The sequence below is a fragment of the Nesoenas mayeri genome (genome assembly GCF_963082525.1).
Source record: "Nesoenas mayeri genome assembly, chromosome: 4".
Taxonomy (NCBI): domain Eukaryota; kingdom Metazoa; phylum Chordata; class Aves; order Columbiformes; family Columbidae; genus Nesoenas; species Nesoenas mayeri.
Window position 1 is genome coordinate 72,044,179 of NC_137540.1, and position 20,110 is coordinate 72,064,288.

At 49.6% G+C, this 20,110-nt stretch overlaps 1 protein-coding gene across 1 annotated transcript; it reads left to right on the plus strand.

Annotated features, from left to right (window-relative positions):
* Window positions 1–970: 970 nt before the first annotated feature.
* Window positions 971–18,541, plus strand: RPIA (ribose 5-phosphate isomerase A; the record flags this gene model as incomplete). The annotated part of the gene is made up of 9 exons (XM_080343985.1): window positions 971–1,153; window positions 5,738–5,798; window positions 7,777–7,832; window positions 11,073–11,132; window positions 11,726–11,790; window positions 12,036–12,104; window positions 12,632–12,773; window positions 14,486–14,585; window positions 17,399–18,541. The coding sequence occupies 9 exons, from the start codon at window positions 971–973 to the stop codon at window positions 17,494–17,496; spliced, it is 834 nt and encodes a 277-aa protein (XP_080200111.1). The 3' UTR covers window positions 17,497–18,541.
* Window positions 18,542–20,110: the final 1,569 nt, after the last annotated feature.

Below are 20,110 nucleotides of genomic sequence, written 5' to 3' on the forward strand. Positions count from 1 at the left end.
TTAAAAGCTCTGGAAGCCCACGCAGAGCTGCAGTGACACCCCTGTACTCATCTCATTCCCTGGTGCTATGCAGGGGCTCCCCCTACTCCTCTCTGTCCCTCCTCCAGCACTTCCAGGTGGAACATTTCACAGAACCACACAGAATCCCAGGCTGGTTGGGGTTGAAGGGACCTCTGGAGATCATCCAGTCCAACCCACCTGCTAAAGCAGGTTCACCAGAGCAGATCACACAGGAAGGTGTCCAGGTGCGTTTGAATGTCTCCAAAGGAGACTCCACAGCCTCTCTGGGCAGCCTGTTCCAGGGCTCTGGCACCTCGAAGTAAAGTTTCTCCTCATATTCAGATGGAACCTCCCGTGCTTCAGTCTGTGCCCGTTGCCCCTCATCCTGTTGTTGGGCACCACTGAAAGGAGTCTGGTCCATCCTCTTGACACCCACCCTGGAGATATTTATGAACATTGATGAGATCCCCTCTCAGCTTCTCTTCTCCAGGCTGAACAGCCCCAGCTCTCTCAGTCTCTCCTCATGAGAAAGATGCTCCAGACCCCTCATCATCTTTATAGCTCTCCGCTGGACTCCCTCCAGTAATTCCTTGTCCTTCTTAAACTGGGGAGCCCAGAACCGGATGCAATTCTCCGGCTGCGGCCTCACCAGGGCAGGGAAGAGGGGAAGGAACCTCCCTCGACCTGCTGGTCCCCATTCCTCCGCACTTTATGGGAAAACCTCATCCCTGTCAAACGTGATACATCGGTATATACACAAGTATAAACATCATTAAACAAGTTGTTCCGCGGCTGCGGGCGCGGCGGGCACCCCGAGCCCCATCGTGCATCCTGGGAGCTGTAGTTCGCAGCTCACAGCACTACAAGTCCCAGCCTGCCGGCGGAGGAGGAGGAGGAGGCGGGAAGGAGCCGGCTCGGCCCAGGCCTGCAGCCCGTACGGGTGAGCCCCCCGGGGGCGGGCCGCGGCGGCATGCGGCTCCCCGGCCGGCTCGGCCCGCTCCGCAGCTCGGCCCTGGCTGCCCGGCCGCCGGGGAGGCTCCGGGCGGGGCGGGCGGCGGGGAGACGCGCCCTGACCCGCGGGCGGCTCGGCGGCACCATGGCAGAGGAGGCCAAGAGGCTGGCAGCCTGCGCGGCCGTGGACAAGCACGTCCAGGTGAGACAGCCCGGACCCCCGCCCTGCCCCGGGAGCGGAGCCCACCGGTGTGCGGGGGCTGGGACGGATCCCGGGGTGCACGGAGTGGCCATGGGGTGCGGGGACCCCCGCAGTGCACGGAGCACCGGTGGGGTGCACAGAGCCTCCCCCTGCACGGAGAAGCCCCGGGGTGCGCGGACACCCCGATGCAGAATTGCCCCGGTGTGCTGGGAGCCCCCAATGCACGGAGCGGCCATGGGGTGCGCGGGACTTCCAATGCATGGACGGGCTCCGAAGTGCCAGTACACAGAGTGGCCGTGGGGTGCTGGGACCCCCCAGTGCATGGCCGTGCTTCGGGGTGCACAAACTCCTCCGGTGCACGGAGCAGCGCTGGGGTGCAGACACACCCCTGGTACTCGGAGCGGCTGTGGAGTGCACAGAGCCTCCCGGTGCGTGGACAAGACTTCGGGCTGCATGAACTCCAATGCACGGAGCAGCCTTGGGGTGCAGGGATTCCCCAGTACACGGAGCAGCCACGGGGTGCACAGAGCCTCCCGGTGCATGAACGAGCTTCGGGGTGCATGGAGCAGCCCTGGGTGCATGGACGGGTTGTGGGGTGCACAGATACCTCCAGTGCATGGAGCAGCCACGGTGCATGGATGCATTTGTGGGCTGCACGGACTGATTGCTGCCCACAAAGCACAACTGGACCCGAACTGCAAGGGGAGACCGTGGCATGCATGGAGGAGTCCTGCCAAGCCTTTTCCTCCTTCGCTTTTGATTGCTCTTCTTTAGCATGGAGAGAAGGGAGAAAACTATTTTTCTCCTCCGGTCTCCGTGCTTGCCCAGCCCGTGCCTCCCAAGCAGCAGCTCAGCGTGGTGCACCCCGAGTTTGGGATAATGTCTTGCACTTTAAACTTGCACCATGCACCCTCCTGTGAGCTGGGCTGTGGTGGGAGTTCAGGCTAACACTGTGTCTTGCTGCTTTCTCCAAGTTTGGGGTGCCCTGCACCCTATTTCTAAGCAGCCAAGCAAGGACCAACAGCCCCTAACCAGGGGGTCATGTCCTGTTCCCTGCAGGGAGGGAAATGGGGCAAGAGGCTTTGATCAATCCCTTGAAAGGCAGATCGGACTGGAGCAGCTTGAGTTTTGGCACAGCCTGATTGTGAATGCTTGGAAGATCAACGGTTAAAGTCACGCAGGGGTTTATCACAGTGTTTGCTGTGCAAGCCCTTTTGCAACAGCGGTGATGAAACCGGTGTAGAGTTGCTGCCAAGGAGGTAGATGTTAGCAGTTGGGGCGGGAAAATTCCCTTTTCTTTCCTGCTTTCCCCCACTGGGTTGGCATCTTTAGGTTCAGTTGCTGATGGCTTCCCTGTTGTCCCGTAAATGTTTCACTTGTTTTGCAGCCTCTTCTTCCTCTGGGCAGCCTGTACCTGCCTGGAGCGTGCACAGCCAGGTGCTGAGACCTACCCCAGGCCAATGCACTCAAAAGCGGTCTGTGGGGTAGGGGATGGACCAGCAGTTGCATAAAAATCCCCTTTCTTACCCAAAACAAGCCCCGAAGTTGCACATTAAGGGGTTGCAGGAGGAAGGACTTGTGTCATAAGGGGCAGGTTATTGGAGCTATTTAAGTGAAAGAGGCAGCAGGTGGAGTAATCTTGCAATGCTTGTCATGGAAATTGGCTTGAAGCCCTGGTGAAGAAGCAGGTTAGAGTCACAATCAGAGTTAGATGGTCTCAGCTATTAGAGAAAACCCATCTCCCCATCACTTTGCCCTGTCAGGGTGCAGCCGCTGTTGGTAACGGGTACTTTTGTGTTTGGCTGTTAGAACTATCGCTGTTAACAGAAGGAGCAGTGTAATCTCTGAAAGCGAAGCTGCAGACTGCTTTCCTTCCATGGTGGGCATGTGTGGGAGACGCCACTGCCTTCATAGTTTGGTTTTGCTGGACAAATCTCTTTAGCTTAACTGTAGCATAAATCCAGGTCACTGGGGGCTTGGTACCGGTACTAGATCAGGCTCCTCGCTTGGCTTCCTCCTTCACACCCATCTCCAACTGTGCCAGCACAGCAGCTCCTCCTGCAGCAGATGTAAACCTGGGGGTGGGCAGTGGGGATTAGGACAGGAAAACTTTCAATTTTTTTTAATTAAGGCCATATTGGTGTGTTTAACTGCAGCACTTGTCTGTGAGCTGTGGGAGCAGAGTTCCCCAGTCCTGGAGAGGACACCAAGATGACCAAGCTCTGAAGCCACAGGCTGTGGAGCAGTGATGGCTCGGAGGAGCGGGGCTGGCACAGGGCTTGGGTCTTTAGAGCCATAAGCTGCTTGGGTAGAGCTGGCTTTGTGTTTATACAACACCTCAAGGGCAGGTCCTGTTAGCAACTACCTTAGAAATGAAAAGATACGTGACAGCCAGATGTCCTGTTACTCCAGAGGGCTGAGAATTAATAGGAGGAAACTTAGGCTTCGCACTGTATTTATCTCCTGCTCTTTGTCCATGTAAATCCTAGCCTTGGAAACTTACGTTGGACCAGCCAGCTGCTGTGGTGCTGCTGATACCCACTCGATGTCCATTGCTTTGTTGGCATCTCCAATGTTGGGCACCATCCCTCAGCCCCTGGGTTAGCAGGGACAACACTCTGGTCATTGCTTTCTCTGCACATGGAATCCATATGTGGGTCTTCAGCTGTGCTGTGGCTCAGTGCCTTGGTTTTATTTGCTGGGATTTTAGTAAAAAACCTGTAATGTCGGTTGTACAAGCTGGACCTGCCTCTTGCTCACAGACCTTGTGCTCTGCTTCTGGCCAACATTCACCCTGCCCCTGTTCATAAAAGTGGATGATTTTTGGCTGGTTTTGCCCCTGCTCTGGCTGGGGTTGGAGCTGAGGAGGGCGAGGTGGGAGCTGCCATAAGGCAGGAGTTGTGACAGCACTGGTTTAGACTGGCCTAAACTGTTTTTCTGTGAAACCCACTTAAGCCAAGGTCTTGCCACTCCCTAAGGGAAGGTGCTTCACATGTTATCGCCATCATGGGCTGGGATGAGCTCTTCCTACTTCACCGCAGTGGAGTGACTGATGGTGAAGCTTTCCCCACTCCTTTAGGGTGTCCAGCTGCTCCAAGAAGCTGTCCCAGCCTCTAGAAATGAGGGCAAAGAGAAGAAACTACCTTTTCCCAGGTCAAAACAAGTCTTTTGGGATCACCGTGTCCTGCCAGGCTCCGTGCAGCTCTGCTTGTCCCTTCTTTGGCTCTGCCTGCCGAGCAGGTGAAACAGAGAAACCTCAGGATCTATTGGGTTTCTGCTGGCAACGTTGCAGGCGTGCAGCTGCGATCTGCTGCTTTCCCCGTCCTTTTGCAAAGTCACAGTGATTAGTGAGGACTGGGATATAAGCCACGTCTCTGGTTGTGCACTGGGTTTTGGAGAACTTTTGCTTTTTAAGCTTTTAACCTGAAGAAACAAGGCAAATCATTAATCTTACCGGAGCGTGACCTAAGCTTCACCTTTCAAGGCAAAGTGGCGTGCCAGTAAGATTTCAGCCGGTTGAAATGCTGCAGGTGTGGATTTTTCCACAGCTGCTGAATTCTGGATTTGCTGCACATGGATAAAGAGCTCCAGAACTGTCTAATGCCCAAGAGATAACACAAAACAGCACTGTCTCTCCATCTCTGGCTGGCTTGAATTCTTTCTCATCTGAAGTCTCTGTGATGATACTGGGCCTCCTTAAGTCAATTTAAGCTTTGGATCCCATCCAAAGAAGGGGAAGTACGTTGGAGATTGGAAGTGTGCAAGAGGCTGCAGGGAGTTCTTGGTGGGCGGGAGATTGAGCTGATAATAAACAGAGATTTCCATTGCAGAGCATCGTCTTGGGGAGGTAACACCATCGCACTCATCCAGCCCTGGCCTGCAGCACCATTTAGAAGCGTGTCTGTGTTACGGATAAGACGGTAGCAATGCTTCTTAAGCCAGACCATAAGCAGAGAAAGACCAAGGCTGAGCTGTGGTTAAAACGTGATCCTGTTCAGGCTCACCCATCTTTCAAGCGTGTTGCTGGACTCTCATATAGGCAGTTGTATACTCTGTTTTGGAGGTTGGTTTTTATTGTACTCTAGGAACGGCTGCTGTGCTCTTTGCTTTGCCCGCCGGTGCATCCGCACTGTTTACTAACAGTACCGTTGGCAGCAAACCCATTGCTTTTACCGTGCGGCTTCCTTGGGAGATGTTATCTTGAGGTTGTTTCAGCTTCTTCCTCTGTGGTATTGTCTGAAGCTCCCAGCTTTCCGGCAGGAGAGGGTGCACGGAGTGCCAGCAACCAGCAGTGAGTGTGTATCCAACACCCTGAGAGTCAGACTGTGGTTGTATTTAGCAAGCACGTCATTTGAGGAGAGGGCAAGATGCTTAAAAACCTTTAACTGTAGATAGTGATTGTGCCCTGGTTGGCACGGTGTGGTCCCTTCCTTGCCTGCAGCATGCTAAGACATGTGTTGATGTGCATCTCCGGACAAGGATCCCCTTGTATATGTTTGTAATTTTGTCTCTGCCGGGAAAAGCGGACAGCCCTTCTGCTGAGCCCCCAGTAACAGCTCCACTCTGTCTCTTTTTGATTTGCAGAACAATCAAGTTCTTGGGATTGGAAGCGGTTCTACGATTGTCCATGCAGTGCACCGATTAGGTAAGGTGCTCCCCCTCGTGTGCCTCCCACTGCAGAAAGTCCCCTTGTCCAGCTGGCCCAACTACTTGAAAAAACATGCTAAATCTTCTGGATGCTGACTTAGAGCTGAAACGTTGGGTCTGTTCACCGACTGCTGCGTCCTCCTTGAAGCCGAAGGTTAAAACTGGGTCTTGTGCTCCAGATTTATTGCAGGGAGTAATGATTTACCACCTGTTTTCCCCATACAGCCAGAAAAAGCTCTTTACTGGCACCCACCACAAACTGGAGCTAAACCTCTTGGTTTTGTTCCAGTCCTGACTTGCTTTGTGGCTTTGGGCCATGCAGCTGCTCCGCTTCCGTTAACCCATTTGTATGAGGCTGAGCTGCTTCCTCACATCCTCATTATTCACGCTGAGGGCTCTGCTGAGGGGTAATGAAAATGAGGAATGTGAAATCCTGCTGTATTTTGTTTTATACCCTACAGCTAAGTTTATCTGCGTGCCCCAGGTGCAAGTTTGCTCAAGGTGTGATTCAGAAAATTTCAGCCAAATACTCAAGTGAGGCAGATACCTTTTTGCAAAGAGGATGTGAGGATAATTATCCTCACACCTCATTACAGAGGAAGTTCCCTTCCCAAGGCACTCTCAGCCCTGGGACAGATCTGCTGGTGATGTACCTGGTCCTGCTTGGCCGTCTTTGGACGCAGAATAGAGCGGCCGGGTCTGGAGTGCAGCATCAGCCTCATTATTCGTGGGGGGTTTGTTCAGACAGGTCTGAACACAGTGCTGTGCTTTGCTTTGCAGGGATACAGCAAAAATCAAGCTGTGCCAGCCCCTTGGCACCCACATTGCCCCATGCTCTGTGTGCAATACACTTATTTCTTTTGTCTGGGAGCTGGTTGGGGAGCTGTGGTTCAGCTTTTGGGGTTGATCACAGTATCTCAGCCACTACTGACTCTAAGGCAGAATCATTCTCTAAATAAATAGGTGTAGTATTTGAAGTGCCGTTGCCTGTTCCCGGATGCAAAGTCTGACTTTTCACGTCTTCTGAGTGCGGGCTGTAACAACATACAGACTCATGTGTTGCATCAGAGGTTCCATCTGAATATGAGGAGAAACTTATTGACTTTGAGGTGCCAGAGCCTGGCTCAGGCTGCCCAGAGAGGTTGTGGAGTCTCCTTCTCTGGAGACATTCAAACCTGCCTGGACACATTCCTGTGTGATCTGCTCTGGTGAACCTGCTTTAGCAGGTGGGTTGGACTGGATGATCTCCAGAGGTCCCTTCCAACCCCAACCAGTCTGGGATTCTGTCGTGCATCTTCAGTCCTTCCAGCAGCAGCTCTACCATGAGGCACGTAGCCCGTGTGTTTGCTCTGGTGCTGTTGCTGCCTCTTGGGCTGTTGGCTCATGCCTGAGTATCATAATTACTAAAACAACATTTTGTCCATAATAGTATCTTAGTAATAGATTTTAGTCATTTGAGGTTAACCTGAGGCAGGAAATATTTCCTTCCATTTAATGGAATACTGGATTTTATTAGTCCTTTCCCTGCCATATATTTAAATGTTCTGTAATAAATGAATATGATGTCCCCAAGGCAACAAGCCAGAAAACCTTTCAGACAGCTGCTGGAGCTCTGTTTACCAGGAATACAGCAAAAACCCGTCTAATGGAGTGAGAGAGGGGAGCGGGGCTCATTTCCCAGGTGACGGTTTGCTGACGAGGCTCCTCTGCTGCTGGAGACACAAAGGTTAATGGTTCGTGATGTCTTGGGCTGAGCAGGGGTGGGTGTTTAAACTGAGCCTCAGCCTGTGCGGGGTGGCACCTGTTTGCGTTTTGAGCGTGACTGAGTTATTTGCAAGCCGAGCAAGTAATTGCAGTGATTCAAAGGGGCTGCTCCGAACGGAGATTTCTTAAAGTGAAAGTTGGAGTGTTGTTTTTTCCCTTCTGCAACGAACAAACTGAGGCTTCTGCCTTTTTTCTTTCTCTTCTCTCTGCAGCCGAGCGGGTTAGACAGGAGAACCTGACGATTGTCTGCATCCCTACATCTTTTCAGGTAAGTGCTTTCCTCCTTTGCTTTCTATTTCCAACAGTCACACAAGGGATCTTCCCTTGGGTTGTGGGAGGTAACCGCGCCACTCTTTGGACTCGTTTATGGTGCGAGTTTACCTAAAGCAGTGGTGATGCAGCCTGCAGACAGACCTCACAAAGCTGGTGGTGACGCTTCTGTGTTACCCTGAGTGGAGTTTCGGGGATGCTGCAGTGCTGGGAAGAGTGTCTGGAGCCAGTGTGGTGATGCTGGTTATGTCAGTGTTGGTGTGTGGCTTGCTCTGCATCCTGCTTGCAGAAAGATGCTGTTTAGTGGTGAACCAGACTTGTTGGATACAGTCTGTCAAGCCCTGAAAGCTGTAAAAACCCTTTTGCAAGCAATAGCAAGTTCGTGTGTTTTCAGGAGGAACTTGAAATGCATCAGCTGGCTTTTATAAGAAATTGCAGAAGAGAAATCAGCATAATCTTTGCTATGCGGCTTTCGCAGGGATCGGTTCATACCAAGCTGGCTGTGGAGAGGTTAGCAGGGAGGAGAAAGTGTCTCGGTGGTGAAACACAGAGCTGCTGGGGAAGCTCCTGAGCTGCTTCCATGCCCTCAGGCAATTGGCTTTGGTCTCTTTGCCTCTGTTCCCCAGGGTGGGAATGTGCTGGAGAGGAGCAGCTGCCACCTTGTCCCCTTCAGGCAGGGAGAGGTGACATCACCCATCCATGGGGACAGGGACCACATGGCAATGCCGTGGTCTGGGAACTGGGCATGTGTCCTTCTCACAGTCCTGCTGAGGACCTTGGGATTGTACATGTGTCACAACCATTTCACTACAAGGACAGTTGGGCAGCGAGGCGGGTGCCAGGGGGGCTGCGCAGAGTTTGTCCTTTGAGGTTTTCAGGACCTGGGTGGGTAAAGCCTTGAGCAGCCTGGTAGCTGATGCTGCTTTGAGCTGGATGTTGGATAGAGAGCAACCTGAATCATCCTAAAATCTTATGAAAACTTAAAACCCTGCAGATGTTCTTGAAGTGTAAGCATGGGGCAATGAGACTCTCTCTTTTCCCAGCTGTTGCAAGCAACCAGTGACCAACTAGGGTATAATACAAACTGCTGCAAAGGCCAAAAAGTGAAAACTAGTTTTTTGTTTGCTTGGTTTTGTTTGTTTGTTGTTTTTTTGGTTTCTTGTTTTTTCTTTTTTAACCTTTATCAGAACTTCTATTGCACATATAGACTGTGGTGAGAGTCTGTCTTTGATCTGTCTGAAATGATCCCCGTCCTGAGATGCCACATCCCATTCTAACCTGGGAAAAGTGGAAAGACATGAGGCCAGATATGAGGAAGAAATGTTTTGCAATGAAGGTGGTAAACTACTCGCCCAGGTTGCCCAGAGAGGTGGTGGATGCCCCATCCCTGGAGACATCCCAGGCCAGGCTGGACGGGGCTCTGAGCAACCTGATCTGGTGAAGATGTCCCTGCTCATGGCAGGGGTGACACTGGGTAACCTTTGCATGTCCCTTCCAACTCAAACTATTCTATGATCTATGATTCTATGAAAAGTGCTCCGAGTTTAGTCATGAAATCTTACAGAAAACATTGATAAAGCTCTTGCAGTGAATGTGGGCTGGAGCCTGTCCAGCTACAATACCACAGACATGGGGCTGCCTCACATCTTTTGCAGCCTCTTGGACTTCAGTTCCAAGCGAAGACTTCTCAGGTCAGCAAAACAGCATCTTATTTTCACTACGTACAGGTGTAGATGGCTGCCCGAGCTCACTGGCAAGGAAGAGTTGCTTTCAGTGGGTTTTTATTCTCCTCCCTTCCCTGTTTGTCAGGTTGGGTTATTCCATCACCATCAATAAAGCTAGAGCCGGGGTAAGTATCTGTCCCTTGGCTTTTGTGTTGTTTCTTGTCACCCGGCTGTGTGCCAAGAGCACGGAGCGAGACAGTTCTTGGCAAGTTCTCTGCAGTTACTGCTGCTTTTCCCCCGGTTGTGGGAGCTCTGCTTTTGATTCCTGCTGGTCTGCTCCCATCGCCTGGCAGGCAGAGAGCCTGGAGAAAGCCACCTCCATGCACACTGCTGCCTGTGAGCCTCTTCAGGGTCTGTCCTGCATGTGCAGCACAGTGTTTTCTCAATGCTTTCAGTTCCCAGATCCCTGAAATCTCTTTATACGGACACCGTGCAACAAATGTAAACCCATCGATTTTTATTCTGTTTATTTTATGAGTCCTTAGGGCAATCCTAGTGCACAGATCAAGGGCCCACGGGTGTTAAAACTGCATGCTATGAAATGCCACAATAACCGATTCAATCATATCTCATTGCCAGGGTTACCACCTGCTAGTTATTGTTCATGTTTTTGGAATGCCAGTACATGGTGACTGATGCACTTTAGTGCGTAAAGTTGAGGGGAATCAGTTGATTTCAGGCTGTCGCACTGGGGTTTTTTGGACTAGCTACGGCATGGTGGGAAATTCAGAATGAAACTGTCTGTTCGAAGACGGAGTCTCACTCAGGTGTTGATTTGTAACATGGGAAATTCAACCAGTTCAAGATTCTCTAGGCTTGAACTCTTGCTTAAACTGACTGACCCAGTGGAGGGTAAATCCAAGTGCTCTGTATTGTATTGCCAATAGAAGGAAATAAACAACCACTTCAGTAAAAGTAAAATTGGAGCCACCAGATGGCTGTTTCAGGCGGCTTCCCACACTTTTTCAAGAGTTGTGCTTTTCGTTTTTTGCTTTTGTTTCTTTCCAATACAAAAAACATTTTCATTGTTAGTCCCCTATTGCTATGATGTAAATATTTCCTTTGCTCACTCCCATTTCTCAGCCAAAGAAAATCAGAGAGGCTGGATAGGTGCAAAAGAGGGTGATGTCCAAGCTGAAACAACACAGGACTCAAAACTACTGTATCTGCCGTAATGCTTACATACAAGTGATTCCCACCAAGCCGATGGTGTCTCCTGCTATTTAGTACAGAGAGGCCTGAACCCAGGAGTCCTGTTGTACCATATGAGTTGGTTTTTAGTTCAAATCAGCAGCAGGGTTTTCTTTTGATTAAAATAATCTGGTCTGGAAGCATCATTTTCTCCTTGCCATGAGTTGCCACTGCTGGCTGCAGCTTCTCCACCAGCTCGGGGTGAAGCGGTGGAGCTCTCCCAGGGAGGCTCCATCCTCGCTGCAGCCGAAGGGATGTCACCATGAGTCCTTTTCATTTTCCTGACGCCTGTAAATGATGTTTGTTGTCTTCTTGGTGCGCAGGCTCGTCAGCTGATCCTGCAGAATGGCTTAACACTAAGTGACTTGGACCGACATCCAGAGGTAAATGGGACTGCGGAGGTGAGACCTCACCCGACCTTCCTCTAACCTGGTCCTTCATAAAGCATCAAGCTCCTTTGTCCTCCTATGAGGACAAGAATTTAGGCAGCCATGGTGCTTAACATGAGTGAAAACTAGCTTAGCCTTTTTTTTCCCCTATGCCTTAGTCTTGTCTTAGTTCTTGTCACTTTAGATGACCATAGGCTGCTAAGCTGTGTTTCCTCCAGTTATGTTGCATCTCTTCCAGGCTGAGGCTTGCTGGCCTGGCTCAGGGATATTGTGTTGCTGAACTGTCTCTGGGATTTTCCCCAGGAGCTCCCTGCTTGTGTGCTGGTCCTTAAGTGACACTAGGGGCTAAAGTGATGTGCTTTGCAGGCCAGTGGTTGGTTTTTGTTTTTCTTTCTCCTGCTCTCACATGTCTGTGGTTTAGCAAGGGCTGGTATCCTTGGGTGGCTGCTCAGATGCTTGTTTCTGGTCAGGCTGTGGCATCAAAGTGGTCCCAGCTCTAGTGACATTTCTGGCTGCTGCCTGGGACCTGACACCCCCCCAAGATGCTTCACAGGAGGGGTTTCCACACCAAATTTCTCTTCCTACAGCTCGACGTTGCCATCGATGGAGCGGATGAAGTGGACTCTGACCTCAACCTTATCAAAGGTGGCGGGTGAGCCTTGCTGTCTGTCTGTCTGTCTGTGCATGGTGCTGGTGGCATCTAAGCACCTTTTCTGGCTGTGGGTGTCTCTGAGGAGGGCTGGAGGGACTGGGGACAAGGACAAGGAGGACAAACTGATGGGGCTGACATGAGAAAACGCAGCACCAAACCAGCAAGAACATGACAGACAGGACTGGGCTTTAGGACCATCAGTCTGTTTTGCTGATTTTTATATTATTCTTTTTTTCCCCTTGCAGCGGTTGCTTGACGCAGGAGAAGATAGTTGCAGGATATGCAAAATGCTTCATTGTTATTGCTGATTACAGGTGAAAATATTTCTATTCATTATGCTTCTCTGTCTCATGGAAGGATTCATATGGTTCTGTATGAGGCCATTATTGTCCTTCCAGCAGGTCAGGGGAGCGGGAATAGGTGGAAATGATCCTGACTTCCAATGTTCCAGCAATTCAATTTAGCTTATCTCTTAATTTTCAACTCATCAGACCTGCTTAGGAGTCAGCAGAGCTTGTGGGGAAAAGGCTGCTCCACTCTTGAACTCAGCGATTGTCAGCGCAGGATAAATTTCCCCTTCTGTATGTACAGCCACAGGGCTATGGAAGAAACAACTCATGTTCTGCTTGTCCAAATCATGTCAAAACACAGGGCTTATGAGTGAATAGAGCATAGCGCATTAAACTGCTTCTTCCTACACATGTGCACGTGTGAACTGACCACTGTGCCCTCCAGGGTGTTGTGCTTGAGGGGTTTGCAAGAGGTATTGTGATCAGTGTGTTATGTTAATGGTGTTAGAAGCGCAATGCTTGATGCTAATCCCACCTACAACTGTCCTCAGGAAAAAATCAAGGAACCTCGGGGAGCAATGGAAGAAGGGGATTCCTATTGAAGTCATCCCCATGGCTTACGTCCCCGTCACCAGAGCCCTGACCAAAAACTTTGGAGGTGTCGTGGAGCTGCGGATGGCTGTTAGCAAAGCGGTACGTGTCCCTGATAGCCCCTCATCTCCCCAGGAGCCACGTGAATGTGGGAAAACGGAGGACCTTTCTGGCCTTTCATCTAATTGAATCTGGGCTTTCACTCTCATGAGTGGTGTCTTGTTTAATTCCTTCTAATTATACTTTGATTAATGAACTGTGTGTTTAGGTGTACAGGCTGCTTGTGGAAAGGCTCTCTGCCTTATGTCTCCTAAAGCAAATATCCCTGAGCAGGGAGAGGAGGGATACCAGCTCAGGTTGGAGGTGTTCAGCCTGGAGAAGAGAAGGCTCCAGGGAGACCTTATTGCAGCCTCTCAGTGCTTAGAAAGGGCTGATAAGAAAGATGGGGACAGACTTTTTAGCAGGGCCTGTTGTGATAGGACAAGGGGTGATGGTTTTAAAGTAAAGGAGGGGAAATTCAGACTAGATATAAGGAAGAAATTTTTGGCACTGAGAGTGGTGAAACACTGGCCCAGGTTGCCCAGAGAGGTGGTGGATGAACCATCCCTGCAGACATCCCAGGCCAGGCTGGACGGGGCTCTGAGCAACCTGGCTGGAAAGCTGCCTGGCAGAGAGGGATCTGGGGGTGTTGATTGACAGTGGCTGACCATGAGCCAGCGTGTGCCTAGGTGGCCAAAAAGACCAACAGCATCCTGGCTTGTATCAGGAATAGTGTGGCCAGCAGGACTATAGGAGTGATTGTGCCACTGTACTCGGCACTGGGGAGGCCCCACCTTGAATCCTGTGTTCAGTTTTGGGCCCCTCATCATAAGAAGGACATTGAGGTACTAGAGAGAGTGCAGAGGAGGTGACAAAGCCATTGAGGGGTCTGGAGCACAAGTGTGATAGAGAGCAGCTGAGGGACCTGGGCAGTTCAGCCTGGAGAACAGGAGGCTGAGGGGAGACCTTATCACTGTCTACAACTACCTGAAAGGAGGTTGGAGCATGGAGGGTGTTGGTCTCTTCTCCCAGGTAACAAGTTATAGGACGAGAAGAAATGGCCTCAAGTTGCACCAGAGGAGGTTTAGATTGGATACTAGGAAAAAATTCCTCATGGAAAGGGTTGTGAGGCATTGGAACAGGCTGCCCAGGGAAGTGGTGGAGTCACCATCCCTGGAGGGGCTTAGAAGATGCGTAGATGTGGTTCTTAAGGACATGGTTTGGTGCCAGAGTAAGGTTATGGTTGGACTCGATGATCCTGAGGGTCTCTTCCAGCCAAAATGATCCTATGATTCTATGGTTGAAGATGTCCCTGCTCATGGCAGGTGTTGGACTAGATGAGCTTTGAAGGCCCCTTCAACCCAAACTATTAGATGATTCTATGAATTCTTCAACTCCAAAACTTCCCCATGACATCTGTCAGGACACTTATCACTGGAGTGGAGGGGTCTTATTTTGGCTTCAATTGCCTATGATAGTCTTTTTAGGACTTGAATGTAGCCTTGCTCTTGTGATAAACGTCCCCTCTTTCAGTGATGAAATTGCATTGTTTTCAGCTTCTGCGTGATTTGTCTGTACGCACGAGAATGAGGAACGAGCCTTGGGTGATGGTTTTACTTACATTTTATTGTGAACTGCCCTGATTTACTTGAATGATAACTCTCTCCAAACCATTGTAGCGGGGATGGCTGGTCCTGGTGAGAGGCTGTGACAGTCCCTGGCTGTGCTCGGTAGACAAGGAGCTCATAGTGCTGATAAATGTGTTTGATTCCCAGGGCCCTGTGGTGACGGACAATGGGAACTTCATCCTGGACTGGAAGTTTGACAAGGTTCATGAATGGAGTGAGGTGAACACCGCTATAAAAATGATACCAGGTACTGTCAGTGATTTTTAGAAAAGCAAAAGCTGGCTGAGGCTTAGGCTGTGCTAGACAGCCCTGACTGTGGGAGCTCTCCCACGGATAAGAGGAAACGCGTGTATGTTTGCTGCCCTCTTATGGGTCCCTTCATTTGGTTTTACTTCTGAGATCGATTAGCTGAATTAGTACAACTGTACCCAAGTGTCCTTCCCGTATGGTGGTGAAAACCTGGGAGGGTGCTGGGTGACTTCTGACACTATTACACATGCCAATCCTGTGCTCTTCCTTACTTTCCTTGTGCCTGTTTAGAGATGTGCTTTGAATGGATGTGCTGGGGGATTGGACTAGATGATCTTTGAGGTCCCTTCCAATCCCTAACATCCTGTGATTCTGTGTTTCTGTGACTCTGGAGCCAGGGTTTGCACTGGATTATGGTGTTTTCCAGAAGCTGCATACAGCTCTGCATCCCATTACCATTGTTTGCTCCTCCAGGCTCCCCTTGCTGTGAGGGCACAGTGTATCTTACCTATTGTTGTAGCTATTGCTGTGCAGGAGAGAAGCAGTGGCTGATCACACTGTTTGTGAAGAAAACAGCCTCTGTGCAAGGATTCCTTCCTTGCAGGAGACCTGCTGCCCAGGCTGGAGCTGTTTCTGGAGAATTCAGGTCTGCCCAGGGGCAGTGACACTCTATGGGCTTCAGTGAAGCTCAGACACATCTGAGTATCTTGTCTGGTTGTCTTGGCAAAGTCTGCTCTTGAATATGTATTGTTGTATCTTTTAACTTTGAGTTTATCCCAGATAATCTGCCTGTTCTTGTAGTCCATAAGCGAACTGCCTTTGCTGATTGTTTGTGCGTTGTTAAAGTGCATAGGAACAGGTTGGGATCCTGTTGCACAAACCTCGATGTTCACACAAAGCAGAAACGTATTGTCCTGGCACCACGACTAAAACACAAGGGCAGGCAGAGGCCATGGGTGAAGAGTCACTAGTAATTTGTAGTTCCTTCTCTTTGGTGGCTTTGCTACCCTCGGTGCTGCTTATAAGGCTGATTTACTGAAAATACACCCAGTTTCTTTCTTCCTGCTCTAGGAGCAAACTGCTGGGATGCTGCTTCTACCTTGGTTCATCCTGGTGTCTTTGCTGTCTGAATAACTACCTGGTGCTTGCTTGCAGCCAGCAGTAGATGGCAGGTTCTGATCTTCAGCAGGAGCAGTTCCAAATGAGCCAGTGACCAATCTAGATGAACTGGTGACCACAGCTGGTCCAGACTGTCCCTGGTGCATCCTAAAGTGGTTGCTGCCCACGGCTCTACAAATATCTGTAATGTTAGAGTTGGTTTTGTGCAAGAGAGAAACAATGGCTGGTCATACTGTTTGTAAACAAAACAGCCTCTCTGCAATGACTTCTTCCTTGCTCTCTTTTGGTTGAGAGATGAATAGTACACGATGGGACACGTTCCATCCTGTTGGTGTGGAGATGGTCTCAGCACCATTTGCTGCTCAGGAATGGGCTTGCAAAGGGGAGAAAAGCACCTTCACTGCCCAGAAGGGGATGAGCAGAGCTGTTAAAGCCTAAATACAGTGATGATAGCAGGGCTCTGGCCACCATGCACTTGTGGTAGCCCTTGCCCTTCATTTCTGTCCAACTTCCTGGCCTCTGGCTGTGGCTTGGGGATCACTGTGAAGTTAGGAGCACCCTGTAATTAAATGCAACCAAAAGTACATTTGCAAATGGGCTACAAATTGCAGAGGTAGCATCAGATCTGCTGAGACTTAATATTTGATGTTCCCTAACAGGATTACTTTTCAGATGCATTTAAAGGCAAAATGAGTAAGCCTGTGGCTGCATGTAGCTTCCTCTTGCTCCTGTGGGCCGGCAGGTGGCTGAAAATGCCACACTCATGATTGTCTTAGTGTAATCATAGAGTCATTTTAGTTGGAACCCTCAAGATACAGTCCAACCATTAACCCAACACTGGCACTAAAACAGACCCTTCACCAGCTTCGTTGTCCTTCTCTGAACTCCCTCCAGCACCTCAATGGTGGTGGCGAGGTGGTGTGAACTTTGCAGGGAGCTGTGGGTTGTTTCTCACTGGAGATGGTTTCCTCTGGGGGTGGCCACATGGAGAAGACTTCCTAGAGGCTCCCTGTGCAGCTGATGCAATGTCACCCACAGAATCCCAGAATGTCAGGGATTGGAAGGGACCTCAAAAGCTCATCCAGTCCAATCCCCACATGGAGAAGGAACACCCAGATGAGGTTACACAGGAAGGTGTCCAGGCGGGTTTGAATGTCTGCAGAGAAGGAGACTCCACAACCCCCCTGGGCAGCCTGTTCCAGGCTCTGGCACCCGCACTGGGAAGAAGTTTCTTCTCAAATTTAAGTGGAACCTCTTGTGTTCCAGTTTGAACCCATTACCCCTTGTCCTATCATTAGTTGTCACCAAGAAGAGCCTATACTCCATCCTCATGGCACTCACTCTTTACATATTTGTAAACATTAATGAGGTCACCCCTCAGTCTCCTCCAAGCTCCAGAGCCCCAGCTCCCTCAGCCTTTCCTCACACGGCAGATGCTCCACTCCCTTCAGCATCTTTGTTGCCCTGCACTGGACTCTCTCCAGCAGTTCCCTGTCCTGCTGGAACTGAGGGGCCACAACTGGACACAATATTCCAGATCAGACCCAGGTCGGATTCCTCTCTCCAAACACCTGTTGGAGGCTTTAGCACCTTTCGAAGATCAAAACCATGGTCAGAGCAGCGGATTCAAGCAATGGGCTGGCTCTGAGGTGGCCCTGGCATTAACCAGCACGTTGAACTCCTGTTCCCCAGGTGTGGTGGAGACGGGGCTGTTCATCGGCATGGCGGAGGTGGTGTACTTCGGCATGGAGGACGGCTCGGTCAGCGTGCGGGAGAAGCAGCCGCGCTGACGCCGGCACGACGCCCGCTCCGCGTCACCTTCGGCCAGTTCAGTTCAGCTGTTGTAACGGTGCCAACCTGACGTTTTGCCTTAACGAGCAGCGGTTATCGCAGCAGACGGATGGGAAGTTGATCAGAATCCGCTGACGTGATACTGAATGTCTTTTTTTTAAAAGAAACAAAAAATTATATTCTATTTCTATATATATATATTTTTACTTTACAGGAATGTTGTCTTTTTTTAAAGAACCATTTAAACAAATTGCTTTAACGTTTTTATTTTATTTTATTTTCTAAGAAATACTTACCAAAAATTAATACTCCTTGTTTTGTCTTTTGGATTTTTTTTTTCCTTTTTTTCAAACAGAACTTGAACCCTTCTGGTTGCTCATAGTGCTTAGTGATTGAGGTCAGAAACACAATCCTAATGCATCATTCCTAACCACACTGCCTGGGAGGGTGACGTACGTAAACAGGAGCACATCCAGTCGGGACCTGCTGATGCCTTATTTGGAACCTTTTTGGTTCGGTATTTTATGCCTTTTATTTTTCTACACCACTGTTTTTTAATAGTTCAGGATGTGTTGTTGTCCTCTGTGCACTTGACAATTCTCTGAGCCTGGGATGGTCTTTACATCCCTCTGTCTGGGACATTAATAAGGGCCTTTTCTGGGTCTCTGTTCATCCTTTGAGCCAAATTCTGCTCTCTGTTAATTCAGTACCTCTGATTAAATTCTGTTCCTGTAGCTGGAGAAGTTTGGGACTTTGTCCTTGTAAACCAAGAGCAGAACTGGGTCCTTGATGAAGCTTCCAAAAGCATATTTGAGCAGCTTAGGGCAGCGTGGAATACTGTTCAGTGGCAAATTGTTTGATTTGGAATGAAGGTTAATTATCACCTCTGGGAGCTGGTTGATTTGTGGAAGGGTAGAGCAGAATGCACAGGAAAACCGAGTCTTCCTGCCTAAATTTTCCACATGTAGCAGGAGAGAGACACTCGTTCAATATCTTGTTCTCGGTGTATAGGTGCTTTGCATGGTTCTGGTGTCAAAATGCAAGCCCTCTCTTTGTGTTGTAGACACTGAAATAAAGAGTTGTTATACCAGATTTGGTGGCAATTTGGTTCTTCAAGTAACCGTTTCGTGGACAACGGGGCAGATTGTTGTCAGACCAACTTCTGCTGTTGTTTTCCCCTTACAAGGGCGCTTCATCCCAGTTGAATTCACCCTTCTGCATTTGATTCTTTTTGCTTAAGGTAAATACGTTATATTATTTTAAATTAACCAGCACTTGTTAGCTGCAATGCTTGCCTCGAGACTGTCTTAAATTTGCATGTCTAAACCCTATGCATCTAAATACAGCTTTTTTTTTTTTTTTAATGAGCTATTTTTATGCCTTTAAATCTTCCCCTTCCTGCACATCTATTAATTCTGAATCACTTGTATTGAGCAAACTGGCTGCCATCCAGCCAACAACTTGCTGGAAACACTGGAATATCTCTTCCCGCAAACCTGATGCTGCAGAGTTGTTTGCAGAGCCCCCGTTCTTGCCATGGGCTGTTTCCAGATCCATCTTGGGCTCCTAATGTAATCCTAGATAAACAGGGAGCAATCGAGCAAAGCTTTGTGCCCAAGCGCCTTCTCGCTCAGCATGCTTCTGGAAATGAGATTAGCAGGAGCAGAATGTTGCTGTTGACTCTTCTTTTCTCTCTCTGAAATCAAACAGCTCCTTCTCAAAAAGCCAATAAAACCATTACTGCGCCATTACTTGCTGGCCCTGGACCAGATGTGATCTCATTCAGCTTTGTGCTTAGCAGGGGCTTGTTAAATCCAAGCCTGAAGGTGGTAGGTCTGATTTTTGAGCTTCTCCCAGTGCTTGGGATGCAGGTAGCACTGGTGGGTGCTTTTGTAACAGATGTCCCTCCTGGGGCGGGACTTTGAGTGGGTCTTGGGCTGTGGGTTACGGGTAAAGAGTTCATTGGACTACAAATTAAAATCTCTGGATGGAATTAAAATTCCTGAGTGCTGGAGAAAATTTGGTGTCTGAACCGGTTCTGGAGGCTTTGTGCAGATTTTCTTTGTGCAGACACCCCAGCTCTGATTTGCAAGAGTCAGTAGATGGGTTTTTGAGTTAAGGAGCTCTTAGAGGTCTGGTCCTTTCCCTCAGAGGCTGCCAGGCTCCCTGACCGGTCATGACCATCCACATCTCCCATCTGCCAGCATGAGTGGGGCGCTTTTAGATGTGGTGCTGGCAGTCCATCCCCTCCCGGGTGGCTTTGGCGTGCCATGGCTCTGCCCTGTCACCGACACAGCCTTCCTGCAGAGCCATGAGAATTTTTGATGAAAAATCAAGTGTACAGGCAGCAGAGGCCTTTATAGTCCCTGGTCCTTGCTTTTCTAGACTATCATTTTTATCATTATGTGTGTTTTTTTGGGGAGAGAACGGTTTGAAGGTGAGCATGCCGTGGCAGAACTTCAGCTAAGGGCAGGCACTGCAGGTACCCATGATTTCCCCAGCTAGGGGCAGTGCCAGCTCTTGGGCTTGTTTAATTTGATTTTAACACCTAGTTTGCACTTTGGCATTTGCTTTGGACTTTTCATTTTTCAAGGTGCTCTTCAAAAGAGCCTT